At 50.1% G+C, this 13,248-nt stretch overlaps 1 protein-coding gene across 1 annotated transcript in view; it reads right to left on the bottom strand.

Moving 5' to 3' along the window:
* Positions 1-13,248, bottom strand: part of LOC131951747 (cadherin-87A-like) — a 64,115-nt gene that overhangs the window by 18,639 nt on the left and 32,228 nt on the right. The window contains 9 exon segments of the mRNA XM_059314130.1: positions 112-219; positions 550-747; positions 1,133-1,356; positions 4,229-4,415; positions 4,637-4,759; positions 9,274-9,433; positions 11,609-11,726; positions 12,120-12,332; positions 12,759-12,891. Of these exon segments, the coding sequence (XP_059170113.1) occupies positions 112-219; positions 550-747; positions 1,133-1,356; positions 4,229-4,415; positions 4,637-4,759; positions 9,274-9,433; positions 11,609-11,726; positions 12,120-12,332; positions 12,759-12,891 (1,464 nt within the window).

The following is a 13,248-nucleotide window of genomic DNA, read 5'->3' as shown; positions in this document are numbered from 1 at the left end:
AATTATGGCTGGTTCACATGATGGGTGGCTACAACTGTAGCTGGTTCACATGAGTGGCTACAACTGTAGCCACCCATGATGAGAACCAATGCTAACAGACTGTACAAGGACCTTCATGGGAAAGGCTGGCTTGTTGTCGTTGACATCCAGGATGATGATGGTGATGGTGGTCTCTGATGATGCTGCTGGTACACCTTGGTCCACAGCTACCAGAGTCAGCTGAAATCAGAGAGTTCCAGAGTCAGACAGTTCTAGAGTCAGACAGTTCTAGAGTCAGGCAGTTCTAGAGTCAGTCAGTTCTAGAGTCAGGCAGTTCTAGAGTCAGGCAGTTCTAGAGTCAGTCAGTTCTAGAGTCAGACAGTTCTAGAGTCAGACAGTTCTTGAGTCAGGCAGTTCTAGAGTCAGACAGTTCTAGAGTCAGGCAGTTCTAGACATGAAGAAGTCACAAAGTAGGTGTCTCTCTGTTCTAGAGTCAGGCAGTTCTAGAGTCAGACAGTTCTAGAGTCAGACAGTTCCAGAGTCAGGCAGTTCTAGACATGAAGAACTCACAAAGTAGGTGTCTCTCTGTTCCCTGTCGTAGACAATCTCAGCACGGATGACCCCACTCACGCGGTTGATGCGGAACTCGGACGTGTTGGATACACGGTTGTTGCCATTGACAGAGAAGAAATAATCCACAATTCCATTGGGGCCTGTGTTGTTATCCACAGCCTTGGCTCCGTAAACCAGCATACCATCATACTGGCTCTAAACATAACAAATATACCATCAACCTAGACCAGCATACCATCATACTGGCTCTAAACATAACAAATATACCATCATACCTAGACCAGCATACCATCATACTGGCTCTAAACATAACAAATATACCATCATACCTAGACCAGCATACCATCATACTGGCTCTAAACATAACAAATATACCATCAACCTAGACCAGCATACCATCATACTGGCTCTAAACATAACAAATATACCATCATACCTAGACCAGCATACCATCATACTGGCTCTAAACATAACAAATATACCATCATACCTAGACCAGCATACCATCTTACTGGCTCTAAACATAACATACCATCATACCATCACACTTAGACCATCATACCAGCATACCATAACTTACTTCAAGAACATAAATGACAAAATTCCTCTGTGGGGGTCGGACCCACTGCGGCGCATCATTCTGTGATTCCTGCACCAGGACAGTCACTGGGACCTGCACAGTGCAAGGGTTCAAACCTCTGTCAGTGGCGGTTGCATTGAATTGGTAGATACCAGCTTTCTTCCTTAAAGGGTTGTTCACCATCAGACGGCCATTGGGACCAAATTGAAAGAGTGAAGTTGTTTCTAGAAATAAAACCAAAAGCTATTGAGACCAAATTGAAAGAGTGAAGTTGTTTCTAGAACTAAAACCAAAAGCTATTGGGACCAAATTGAAAGAGTGAAGTTGTTTCTAGAAATAAAACCAAAAGCTATTGGGACCAAATTGAAAGAGTGAAGTTGTTTCTAGAAATAAAACCAAAAGCTATTGAGACCAAATTGAAAGAGTGAAGTTGTTTCTAGAAATAAAACCAAAAGCTATTGGGACCAAATTGAAAGAGTGAAGTTGTTTCTAGAAATAAAACCAAAAGCTATTGAGACCAAATTGAAAGAGTGAAGTTGTGTCTAGAAATAAAACCAAAAGCTATTGGGACCAAATTGAAAGAGTGAAGTTGTTTCTAGAAATAAAACCAAAAGCTATTGAGACCAAATTGAAAGAGTGAAGTTGTTTCTAGAAATAAAACCAAAAGCTATTGAGACCAAATTGAAAGAGTGAAGTTGTTTCTAGAAATAAAACCAAAAGCTATTGAGACCAAATTGAAAGAGTGAAGTTGTTTCTAGAAATAAAACCAAAAGCTATTGGGACCAAATTGAAAGAGTGAAGTTGTTTCTAGAAATAAAACCAAAAGCTATTGAGTGCACACAAACAGAAATCTGGCCAGGACAAACAACTAGTTAATCAATAGCATTTCCATACAGATAACCTCAAATCTATCATATTGCCTCGGCCTACTAGCCACATCAAGCCTACACAACTCATCCCCACAACACTACACCAAACCCCCACAACACTACACCACACCCCCACAACACTACACCACACCCCCACAACACTACACCACACCCTCCACAAAATGATGACCCCTCCAACACATACCTACCTGCTACCCCTGCCCACCTATACCTGCTGGCTACCCCAGCCCACCTACCTGCTGGCTACCCCAGCCCACCTACCTGCTGGCTACCCCAGCCCACCTATATCTGCTGGCTACCCCAGCCCACCTACCTGCTACCCCAGCCCACCTATACCTGCTGGCTACCCCAGCCCACCTATATCTGCTGGCTACCCCAGCCCACCTACCTGCTACCCCAGCCCACCTACCTGCTACCCCAGCCCACCTACCTACTGGCTACCCCAGCCCACCTACCTACTGGCTACCCCAGCCCACCTATATCTGCTGGCTACCCCAGCCCACCTACCTGCTACCCCAGCCCACCAACCTGCTACCCCAGCCCACCTATATCTGCTGGCTACCCCAGCCCACCTACCTACTGGCTACCCCAGCCCACCTACCTGCTACCCCAGCCCACCTATATCTGCTGGCTACCCCAGCCCACCTACCTGCTGGCTACCCCAGCCCACCTACCTGCTGGCTACCCCAGCCCACCTACCTACTGGCTACCCCAGCCCACCTACCTGCTGGCTACCCCAGCCCACCTACCTGCTGACTACCCCAGCCCACCTACCTGCTGGCTACCCCAGCCCACCTACCTACTGGCTACCCCAGCCTACCTACCTGCTGGCTACCCCAGCCCACCTACCTGCTGACTACCCCAGCCCACCTACCTGCTGGCTACCCCAGCCCACCTACCTGCTGGCTACCCCAGCCCACCTACCTACTGGCTACCCCAGCCCACCTACCTGCTGGCTACCCCAGCCCACCTACCTGCTGACTACCCCAGCCCACCTACCTGCTGGCTACCCCAGCCCACCTACCTACTGGCTACCCCAGCCTACCTACCTGCTGGCTACCCCAGCCCACCTACCTGCTGACTACCCCAGCCCACCTACCTGCTGGCTACCCCAGCCCACCTACCTGCTGGCTACCCCAGCCCACCTACCTACTGGCTACCCCAGCCCACCTACCTGCTACCCCAGCCCACTTACCTGCTGGCTACCCCAGCCCATCTACCTGCTGGCTACCCCAGCCCACCTACCTGCTACCCCAGCCCACCTATATCTGCTGGCTACCCCAGCCCACCTATATCTGCTGGCTACCCCAGCCCACCTACCTGCTGGCTACCCCAGCCCACCTATATCTGCTGGCTACCCCAGCCCACCTACCTGCTACCCCCAGCCCACCTACCTGGTGGCTGACCCAGCCCACCTACCTGGTGGCTGACCCAGCCCACCTACCTGCTGGCTACCCCAGCCCACCTATATCTGCTGGCTACCTCAGCCCACCTACCTACTGGCTACCCCAGCCCACCTACCTGCTGGCTACCCCAGCCTACCTACCTGCTGGTACAGCACTGCCTGCCTGGATGCCAAAGACCACCTACCTGCTGGTACAGCACTGCCTGCCTGGATGCCAAAGACTACCTACCTGCTGGTACAGCACTGCCAGCCTGGATGCCAAAGACTACCTACCTGCTGGTACAGCACTGCCTGCCTGGATGCCAAAGACTACCTACCTGCTGGTACAGCACTGCCTGCCTGGATGCCAAAGACCACCTACCTGCTGGTACAGCACTGCCAGCCTGGATGCCAAAGACTACCTACCTGCTGGTACAGCACTGCCTGCCTGGATGCCAAAGACTACCTACCTGCTGGTACAGCACTGCCTGCCTGGATGCCAAAGACTACCTACCTGCTGGTACAGCACTGCCTGCCTGGATGCCAAAGACCACCTACCTGCTGGTACAGCACTGCCAGCCTGGATGCCAAAGACCACCTACCTGCTGGTACAGCACTGCCTGCCTGGATGCCAAAGACTACCTACCTGCTGGTACAGCACTGCCTGCCTGGATGCCAAAGACCACCTACCTGCTGGTACAGCACTGCCTGCCTGGATGCCAAAGACGACCTACCTGCTGGTACAGCACTGCCTGCCTGGATGCCAAAGACTACCTACCTGCTGGTACAGCACTGCCTGCCTGGATGCCAAAGACTACCTACCTGCTGGTACAGCACTGCCTGCCTGGATGCCAAAGACCACCTCAGCATTGATCCCTTCATCTCTGTCAGTCACAATGAGATCAAAGATGTTTGTCCCCACCCCTGCGCTTTCTGGCACCCTGCCCTGGTAGGCGGAGCTTGAGAATACTGGGCAGTTGTCATTGACATCTGTGATAGTCACATAGACCTGCAGAGTTGGACCAATCAGAACTCACTTCAATCAAATGGTGGACCAATCAGAACTCACTTCAATCAAATGGTGGACCAATCAGAACTCATTTCAATCAAATTGTGGACCAATCAGAACTCAAGTTACATTGCAAAAAAACACAGCAAAGTGAAAGAAAACCTACTATGCTAAAAAAATAGAAGATTCTATCTTAACTATCTACAAGAAACAGAGCCTACTGAAACACTGCTTTGCTTGCGCACGCTGGCGTTGAGAGGGCTGTCATATGCAAACACTTCAAAGCTGTAAAATGGGGTGGTCTCACGGTCAAACGTTGCTCCTGGGCTGATGAACAACTCACCCTGTGGACATGTTTAAAGCAGTTCATTACATTCATGCTCAACTCTACTACATCTATGGTCAACTCTATGACATTGAGGTCAGCTACTACATTCAACTCTAGAAAATAGTGAACAAGAAAGTAAATGTAAAAAAAAAAAACAGGGTAGGTACACTATTATGAAAATGAAATTCCAGACCTTTTCCAGACTTTATAAAAGAAATTCCAGACTTTATACAAATAATGTGTTAGCGACTAACTTATAAAATGATGCAATATGTGTACCCTCATTATAAGTACAGTATAATGACAATTATTTTAGGCAATTGAGCTAATGTTTATATTGAACTTTCTCTAGCCAAATTGACAGAAAATAACTTTTCTAAGATTGCCTTCCCCTATCCCCACCCCCAAATTTTAAATTATTGAAATAATCGATTAATATGATGAAATTCCAACATTAAACTTATGTTATTTGTTCATGATCTAAGTGTAGTGTTTTCAATTAAATTATTACTAAAATAGCAGTCTTATCAATTTGGCATAATAGTGATAGTTAATTACTTTAAAGAATAATAAAAAAGTAATTTACTAAGGTCTACTGTTGTTGAGAAGCCTAGACGTTTTTACCCTAGGGCCTAGGTCTTAGATCTAGTAAATAGTGTTTGTGAAATAATAGGCTACTTGTAAAGAAATTTGGAGCAAAGAAACACTTTGCATATTGTAAACACACCATTATTTGTGCTCATAGCAGAGAACATTTTGTCTGCTATTAAACTTTACGGTTTCCCCCCCTCCACAAGACATGGTGGGGGGGGGGGGGGGGGTCACAGAAGTCCAGACACGGTGGGGGGGGGGGTCACAGAAGTCCAGACACGGTGGGGGGGTCACAGAAGTCCAGACACAGTGGGGGGGGGGGTCACAGAAGTCCAGACACGGTGGGGGGGGGGGGGTCACAGAAGTCCAGACACGGTGGGGAGGGGGGGGGGGTCACAGAAGTCCAGACACGGTGGGGGTCACAGAAGTCCAGACACGGTGGGGGGGGTCACAGAAGTCCAGACACAGTGGGGGGGGGGGGTCACAGAAGTCCAGACACGGTGGGGGGGGGGGGGTCACAGAAGTCCAGACACAGTGGGGGTCACAGAAGTCCAGACACGGTGGGGGTCACAGAAGTCCAGACACGGTGGTAAGGGGGGGGGGGGGGTCACAGAAGTCCAGACACGGTGGGGGGGGGGGGGGGGTCACAGAAGTCCAGACACGGTGGGGGGGGGGGGGGGTCACAGAAGTCCAGACACGGTGGGGAGGGGGGGGGGTCACAGAAGTCCAGACACGGTGGGGGGGGGGGGTCACAGAAGTCCAGACACGGTGGGGGGGGGGGGGGTCACAGAAGTCCAGACACGGTGGGGGGGGGGGGGGTCACAGAAGTCCAGACACGGTGGGGGGGGGGGTCACAGAAGTCCAGACACGGTGGGGGGGGGGGGGTCACAGAAGTCCAGACACAGTGGGGGTCACAGAAGTCCAGACACGTGGGGGGGGGGGGGGTCACAGAAGTCCAGACATGGTGGGGGTCACAGAAGTCCAGACACAGTGGGGGGGGGGGGGGTCACAGAAGTCCAGACACGGTGGGGGGGGGGGGGGGTCACACAGGTCCAGACACAGTGGGGGTCACAGAAGTCCAGACACGGTGGGGGGGGGGGGGGTCACAGAAGTCCAGACACGGTGGGGGGGGGGGGTCACAGAAGTCCAGACACGGTGGGGGGGGGGGGTCACAGAAGTCCAGACACGGTGGGGGGGGGGGGGGGGTCACAGAAGTCCAGACACGGTGGGGGGGGGGGGTCACAGAAGTCCAGACACAGTGGGGGTCACAGAAGTCCAGACACGTGGGGGGGGGGGGTCACAGAAGTCCAGACATGGTGGGGGGTCACAGAAGTCCAGACACAGTGGGGGGGGGGGGGGGTCACAGAAGTCCAGACACGGTGGGGGGGGGGGGGTTCACACAGGTCCAGACACAGTGGGGGTCACAGAAGTCCAGACACGGTGGGAGGGGGGGGGGTCACAGAAGGTCCAGACACGGTGGGGGGGGGGGGGGGTCACAGAAGTCCAGACACGGTGGGGGGGGGGGGGGGGGGGGTCACAGAAGTCCAGACACGGTGGGGGGTGGGGGTCACAGAAGTCCAGACATGGTGGGGGGGGGGGGGGTCACAGAAGTCCAGACACGGTGGGGGGGGGGTCACAGAAGTCCAGACACGGTGGGGGGGGGGTCACAGAAGTCCAGACACGGTGGGGGGGGGGGTCATAGAAGTCCAGACACGGTGGAGGGGGGGGGGGTCACAGAAGTCCAGACACGGTGGGGGGGGGGGGGCGGTCACAGAAGTCCAGATACAGTGGGGGGGGAGTCACAGAAGTCCAGACACGGTGGGGGGGGGGGGGGGGTCACAGAAGTCCAGACACGGTGGGGGGGGGGGGTCATAGAAGTCCAGACACGGTGGGGGGGGGTCACAGAAGTCCAGACACGTGGGGGGGGTCACAGAAGTCCAGACACGGTGGGGAGGGGGGGTCACAGAAGTCCAGACATGGTGGTGGGGGGGGGGGGTCACAGAAGTCCAGACACGGTGGGGAGGTGGGGGGGGGTCACAGAAGTCCAGACACGGTGGGGGGGGTCATAGAAGTCCAGACACGGTGGGGGGGGGGGGGGGGGGGGGGTCACAGAAGTCCAGACACGGTGGGGGGGGGGGGTCATAGAAGTCCAGACACGGTGGGGGGGGGGGGGGTCACAGAAGTCCAGACATGGTGGGGAGGGGGGGGTCATAGAAGTCCAGACACGGTGGGGGGGGGGGGGGGTCACAGAAGTCCAGACACAGTGGGGGGGGGGGTCACAGAAGTCCAGACACGGTGGGGGGGGGGGGGGGTCATAGAAGTCCAGACACGGTGGGGGGGGGGGTCACAGAAGTCCAGACACGTGGAGGCGGGGGGGTCACAGAAGTCCAGACACGGTGGGGGAGGGGGGGGTCACAGAAGTCCAGACACGGTGGGGGGGGGGGGGGTCATAGAAGTCCAGACACGGTGGGGGGGGGGGGGGGGTCACAGAAGTCCAGACATGGTGGGGAGGGGGGGGTCATAGAAGTCCAGACACGGTGGGGGGGGGGGTCATAGAAGTCCAGACACGGTGGGGGGGGGGGGGGTCACAGAAGTCCAGACACGTGGAGGGGGGGGGGTCACAGAAGTCCAGACACGGTGGGGAGGGGGGGTCACAGAAGTCCAGACACGGTGGGGAGGGGGGGTCACAGAAGTCCAGATACGGTGGGGAGGGGGGGGGTCACAGAAGTCCAGACACGGTGGGGGGGGGGGGTCATAGAAGTCCAGACACGGTGGGGGGGGGGGGGGGTCACAGAAGTCCAGACATGGTGGGGAGGGGGGGTCATAGAAGTCCAGACACGGTGGGGGGGGGGGGGGGGTCACAGAAGTCCAGACACAGTGGGGGGGGGGGTCACAGAAGTCCAGACACGGTGGGGGGGGGGGGGTCATAGAAGTCCAGACACGGTGGGGGGGGGGGGGGGTCACAGAAGTCCAGACACGTGGAGGCGGGGGGGGTCACAGAAGTCCAGACACGGTGGGGGGGGGGGGGGTCACAGAAGTCCAGACATGGTGGGGAGGGGGGGGTCATAGAAGTCCAGACACGGTGGGGGGGGGGGGGGGTCACAGAAGTCCAGACACGGTGGGGGGGGGGGTCACAGAAGTCCAGACACGGTGGGGGGGGGGTCATAGAAGTCCAGACACGGTGGGGGGGGGGGGGGGGGTCACAGAAGTCCAGACACGTGGAGGGGGGGGGGGTCACAGAAGTCCAGACACGGTGGGGAGGGGGGGGTCACAGAAGTCCAGACACGGTGGGGAGGGGGGATCACAGAAGTCCAGATACGGTGGGGAGGGGGGGTCACAGAAGTCCAGATACGGTGGGGAGGGGGGGGGTCACAGAAGTCCAGACACGGTGGGGGGGGGGGGGGTCACAGAAGTCCAGACACGGTGGGGGGGGGGGTCATAGAAGTCCAGACACGGTGGGGGGGGGGGGGTCACAGAAGTCCAGACACGTGGAGGGGGGGGGGGGGTCACAGAAGTCCAGACACGGTGGGGAGGGGGGGTCACAGAAGTCCAGACACGGTGGGGAGGGGGGGATCACAGAAGTCCAGATACGGTGGGGAGGGGGGGGGTCACAGAAGTCCAGACACGGTGGGGGGGGGGTCATAGAAGTCCAGACACGGTGGGGGGGGGGGGTCACAGAAGTCCAGACACGTGGAGGGGGGGGGGGGTCACAGAAGTCCAGACAACGGTGGGGAGGGGGGGGTCACAGAAGTCCAGATACGGTGGGGAGGGGGGGGTCACAGAAGTCCAGACACGGTGGTGGAGGGGGGGTCACAGAAGTCCAGATACGGTGGGGAGGGGGGGGGTCACAGAAGTCCAGACACGGTGGGGGGGGGGGGGGGTCACAGAAGTCCAGACATGTGGAGGGTATGAATGAAGTTGGTGTGAAGAGAAGCTTACAGTGATGTTGGTGATGGTAAAGTACTGTAGAAGCGTGGGATCCTTGATGTAGTACCGGACCACGCCGTAGTCTCCCTTGTCAGCGTCAGTGGCCACCACAGTCACATTCAGGGGGGCCACCAGTGTACGTGCCCTCAGGGATGCTGGTTCTGTAGATCGGCTGAAAAGTGGATTTTTTTTTTCATTCACATGGACAGAAAAGTAGATTTTTTTTTCATTCAGATGGACAGAAAAGTGGATTTTGTTTTCATTCAGATGGACAGAAAAGTAGATTTTTTTTTCATTCAGATGGTCAGAAAAGTGGATTTTTTTTTTTCATTCAGATGGACAGTAAAATGGATTTTTTTTTTTCATTCAGATGGACAGAAAAGTGATTTTTTTTTTCATTCAGATGGACAGAAAAGTAGATTTTTTTTTTCATTCAGATGGTCAGAAAAGTGGATTTTTGTTTTCATTCAGATGGACAGAAAAGTAGATTTTTTTTTCATTCAGATGGTCAGAAAAGTGGATTTTTTTTTCATTCAGATGGACAGTAAAATGGATTTTTTTTTTTTCATTCAGATGGACAGAAAAGTGGATTTTTTTTTTCATTCAGATGGACAGAAAAGTAGATTTTTTTTTTCATTCAGATGGACAGAAAAGTAGATTTTTTTTTTTCATTCAGATGGACAGAAAAGTGGATTTTTTTTTTCATTCAGATGGACAGAAAAGTGGATTTTTTTTTCATTCAGATGGTCAGAAAAGTGGATTTTTTTTTTCATTCAGATGGACAGAAAAGTAGATTTTTTTTTCATCCAGATGGTCAGAAAAGTGGATTTTTTTTTTCATTCAGATGGACAGAAAAGTGGATTTTTTTTTTCATTCAGATGGACAGAAAAGTAGATTTTTTTTTATTCAGATGGACAGAAAAGTAGATTTTTTTTTCATTCAGATGGACAGAAAAGTGGATTTTTTTTTCATTCAGATGGACAGAAAAGTGGATTTTTGTTTTCATTCAGATAGACAGAAAAGTATATTTTTTTTTTCATTCAGATGGACAGAAAAGTGATTTTTTTTTCATTCAGATGGTCAGAAAAGTGGATTTTTTTTTCATTCAGATGGACAGAAAAGTGGATTTTTTTTTTCATTCAGATGGACAGAAAAGTGGATTTTTGTTTTCATTCAGATGGACAGAAAAGTAGATTTTTTTTTCATTCAGATGGACAGAAAAGTAGATTTTTTTTTTTCATTCAGATGGACAGAAAAGTGGACTTTGGTTTGATTCAGATGGTCAGAAAAGTGGATTTTTTTTTTTCATTCAGATGGACAGAAAAGTGGATTTTTTTTTTTCATTCAGATGGACAGAAAAGTAGATTTTTTTTTATTCAGATGGACAGAAAAGTAGATTTTTTTTTCATTCAGATGGACAGAAAAGTGGATTTTTTTTTCATTCAGATGGACAGAAAAGTGGATTTTTGTTTTCATTCAGATAGACAGAAAAGTATATTTTTTTTTTCATTCAGATGGACAGAAAAGTGGATTTTTTTTTCATTCAGATGGTCAGAAAAGTGGATTTTTTTTTCATTCAGATGGACAGAAAAGTGGATTTTTTTTTTCATTCAGATGGACAGAAAAGTGGATTTTTGTTTTCATTCAGATGGACAGAAAAGTAGATTTTTTTTTCATTCAGATGGACAGAAAAGTAGATTTTTTTTTTCATTCAGATGGACAGAAAAGTGGACTTTGGTTTGATTCAGATGGACAGAAAAGTGGATTTTTTTTTCATTCAGATGGACAGAAAAGTGGATTTTTTTTTCATTCAGATGGACATAAAAGTAGATTTTTTTTTTATTCAGATGGACAGAAAAGTGGATTTTTTTTTCATTCAGATGGACAGAAAAGTGGTTTTTTTTTTTCATTCAGATGGACAGAAAAGTGGATTTTTGTTTTCATTCAGATGGACAGAAAAGTGGATTTTTTTTTTCCATTCAGATGGACAGAAAAGTAGATTTTTTTTTTCATTCAGATGGTCAGAAAAGTAGATTTTTTTTTTATTCAGATGGTCAGAAAAGTGGATTTTTGTTTTCATTCAGATGGACAGAAAAGTGGATTTTTTTTTTCATTCAGATGGACAGAAAAGTGGATTTTTTTTTTTCATTCAGATGGACAGAAAAGTGGATTTTTGTTTTCATTCAGATGGACAGAAAAGTAGATTTTTTTTTTCATTCAGATGGACAGAAAAGTGGATTTTTTTTTCATTCAGATGCACTAAAAAGTGGATTTTTTGTTAGTTGAATTACTTTTGAAAGAGCGCTAAAAGGTTTCCTGGCCACCAAATGTACAAAGATTGAGTTACCTGCTGGAAGACTGGAGGATTGTCGTTGATGTTGCGGATGTTGATGATGATCTTAGTGTAGTTGGACAACGGTGGCTGGCCAGAGTCTGTACACATACCAGTCTTACAATCAAAGCACCTGAAAATATTCAGGTTCCCAATTAAAGCTATGCCTTGTGAAAAAGTAATGAATAAAATACTTGAGACAAGTAGCTGATTGTGTAATGAGGTAGCTGAATGTGTACTGAGGTAGATGATTGTGTACTGAGGTAGCTGATCGTGTACTGAGGTAGCTGATTGTGTACTGAGATAGATGATTGTGTACTGAGGTAGCTGATTGTGTACTGAGATAGATGATTGTGTACTGAGGTAGCTGATTGTGTACTGAGGTAGCTGATTGTGTACTGAGGTAGATGATTGTGTACTGAGCTAGCAGCTGATTGTGTACTGAGCTAGATGATTGTGTAATGAGGTAGATGATTGTGTACTGAGGTAGATGATTGTGTACTGAGGTAGAAGATTGTGTACTGACCTGAGCCAGGCAGAAGAGTGAGGTAATTAATTCGGTCTCGAGGCAGGGTCTGGGTGATCTGGTAGCTGGCAATTTTGTCCCGCGGGTCGCGACAGTTTAGGCTCAGCACAAAGGAGTTGATGTTCACTTCCTCGTCTATGGTCACGTTGTACACGTCCTCATCAAACTGGGGGGCGCGGTCATTCACCTCCATTATGTAGATGATGAAGGAGCCTACAGCATAGAGAGCGTTAAGTGCCTAGCACCAGACATCACTGACAGCTAGAACCAGACATCACTGACAGCTAGAACCAGACATCACTGACAGCTATAACCAGACATCACTGACAGCTAGAACCAGACATCACTGACAGCTAAAACCAAACATCACTGACAGCTAGAACCAGACATCACCGACAGCTAGAACCAGACATCACTGACAGCTAGAACCAGACATCACTGACAGCTAGAACCAGACATCACTGACAGCTAGATTATTAGAGTACAACATGACAGTGGCAGTATGACAATGATGACATAACAGTTGAAAGTGACAATAACAGTTGAAAGTGACAGTTGAAAGTGACAATAACAGTTGAAAGTGACAATAACAGTTGAAAGTGACAGTTGAAAGTGACAGTTGAAAGTGACAATGCTCACCATTTCCTTTTTGTATGGGTGTGGCAGCAATGTCTTCCACCACGACAGTGTACGTGATGCGGGCCACACTGTCACGGTCCAAAGATGCGTTGACAAAAATATTTCCAGTTGGACTGTCGATCCTGAACATATGCTGGGGGTCACAGATACAAAACATGGATTGGATATGCTGGGGGTCACAGATACAAAACATGGATTGGATATGCTGGGGGTTACAGAACATGGATTGGATATGCTGGGGGTCACAGATCATGGATTGGATATGCTGGGGGTTACGGATACTAAACATGGATTGGATATGCTGGGGGTCACAGATACAAAACATGGATTGGATATGCTGGGGGTTACAGATACTAAACATGGATTGGATATGCTGGGGGTTACAGATACTAAACATGGATTGGATATGCTGGGGGTTACAGATACAAAACATGGATTGGATATGCTGGGGGTTACAGATACTAAACATGGATTGGATATGCTGGGGGCT

The sequence above is a fragment of the Physella acuta genome, unplaced genomic scaffold (assembly GCF_028476545.2).
Source record: "Physella acuta isolate Inbredline_101_S28 unplaced genomic scaffold, ASM2847654v3 ptg000824l, whole genome shotgun sequence".
Taxonomy (NCBI): domain Eukaryota; kingdom Metazoa; phylum Mollusca; class Gastropoda; family Physidae; genus Physella; species Physella acuta.
Note: the sequence above shows the minus strand (reverse complement) of the source record. Positions and strands in the feature narration are given on the sequence as shown.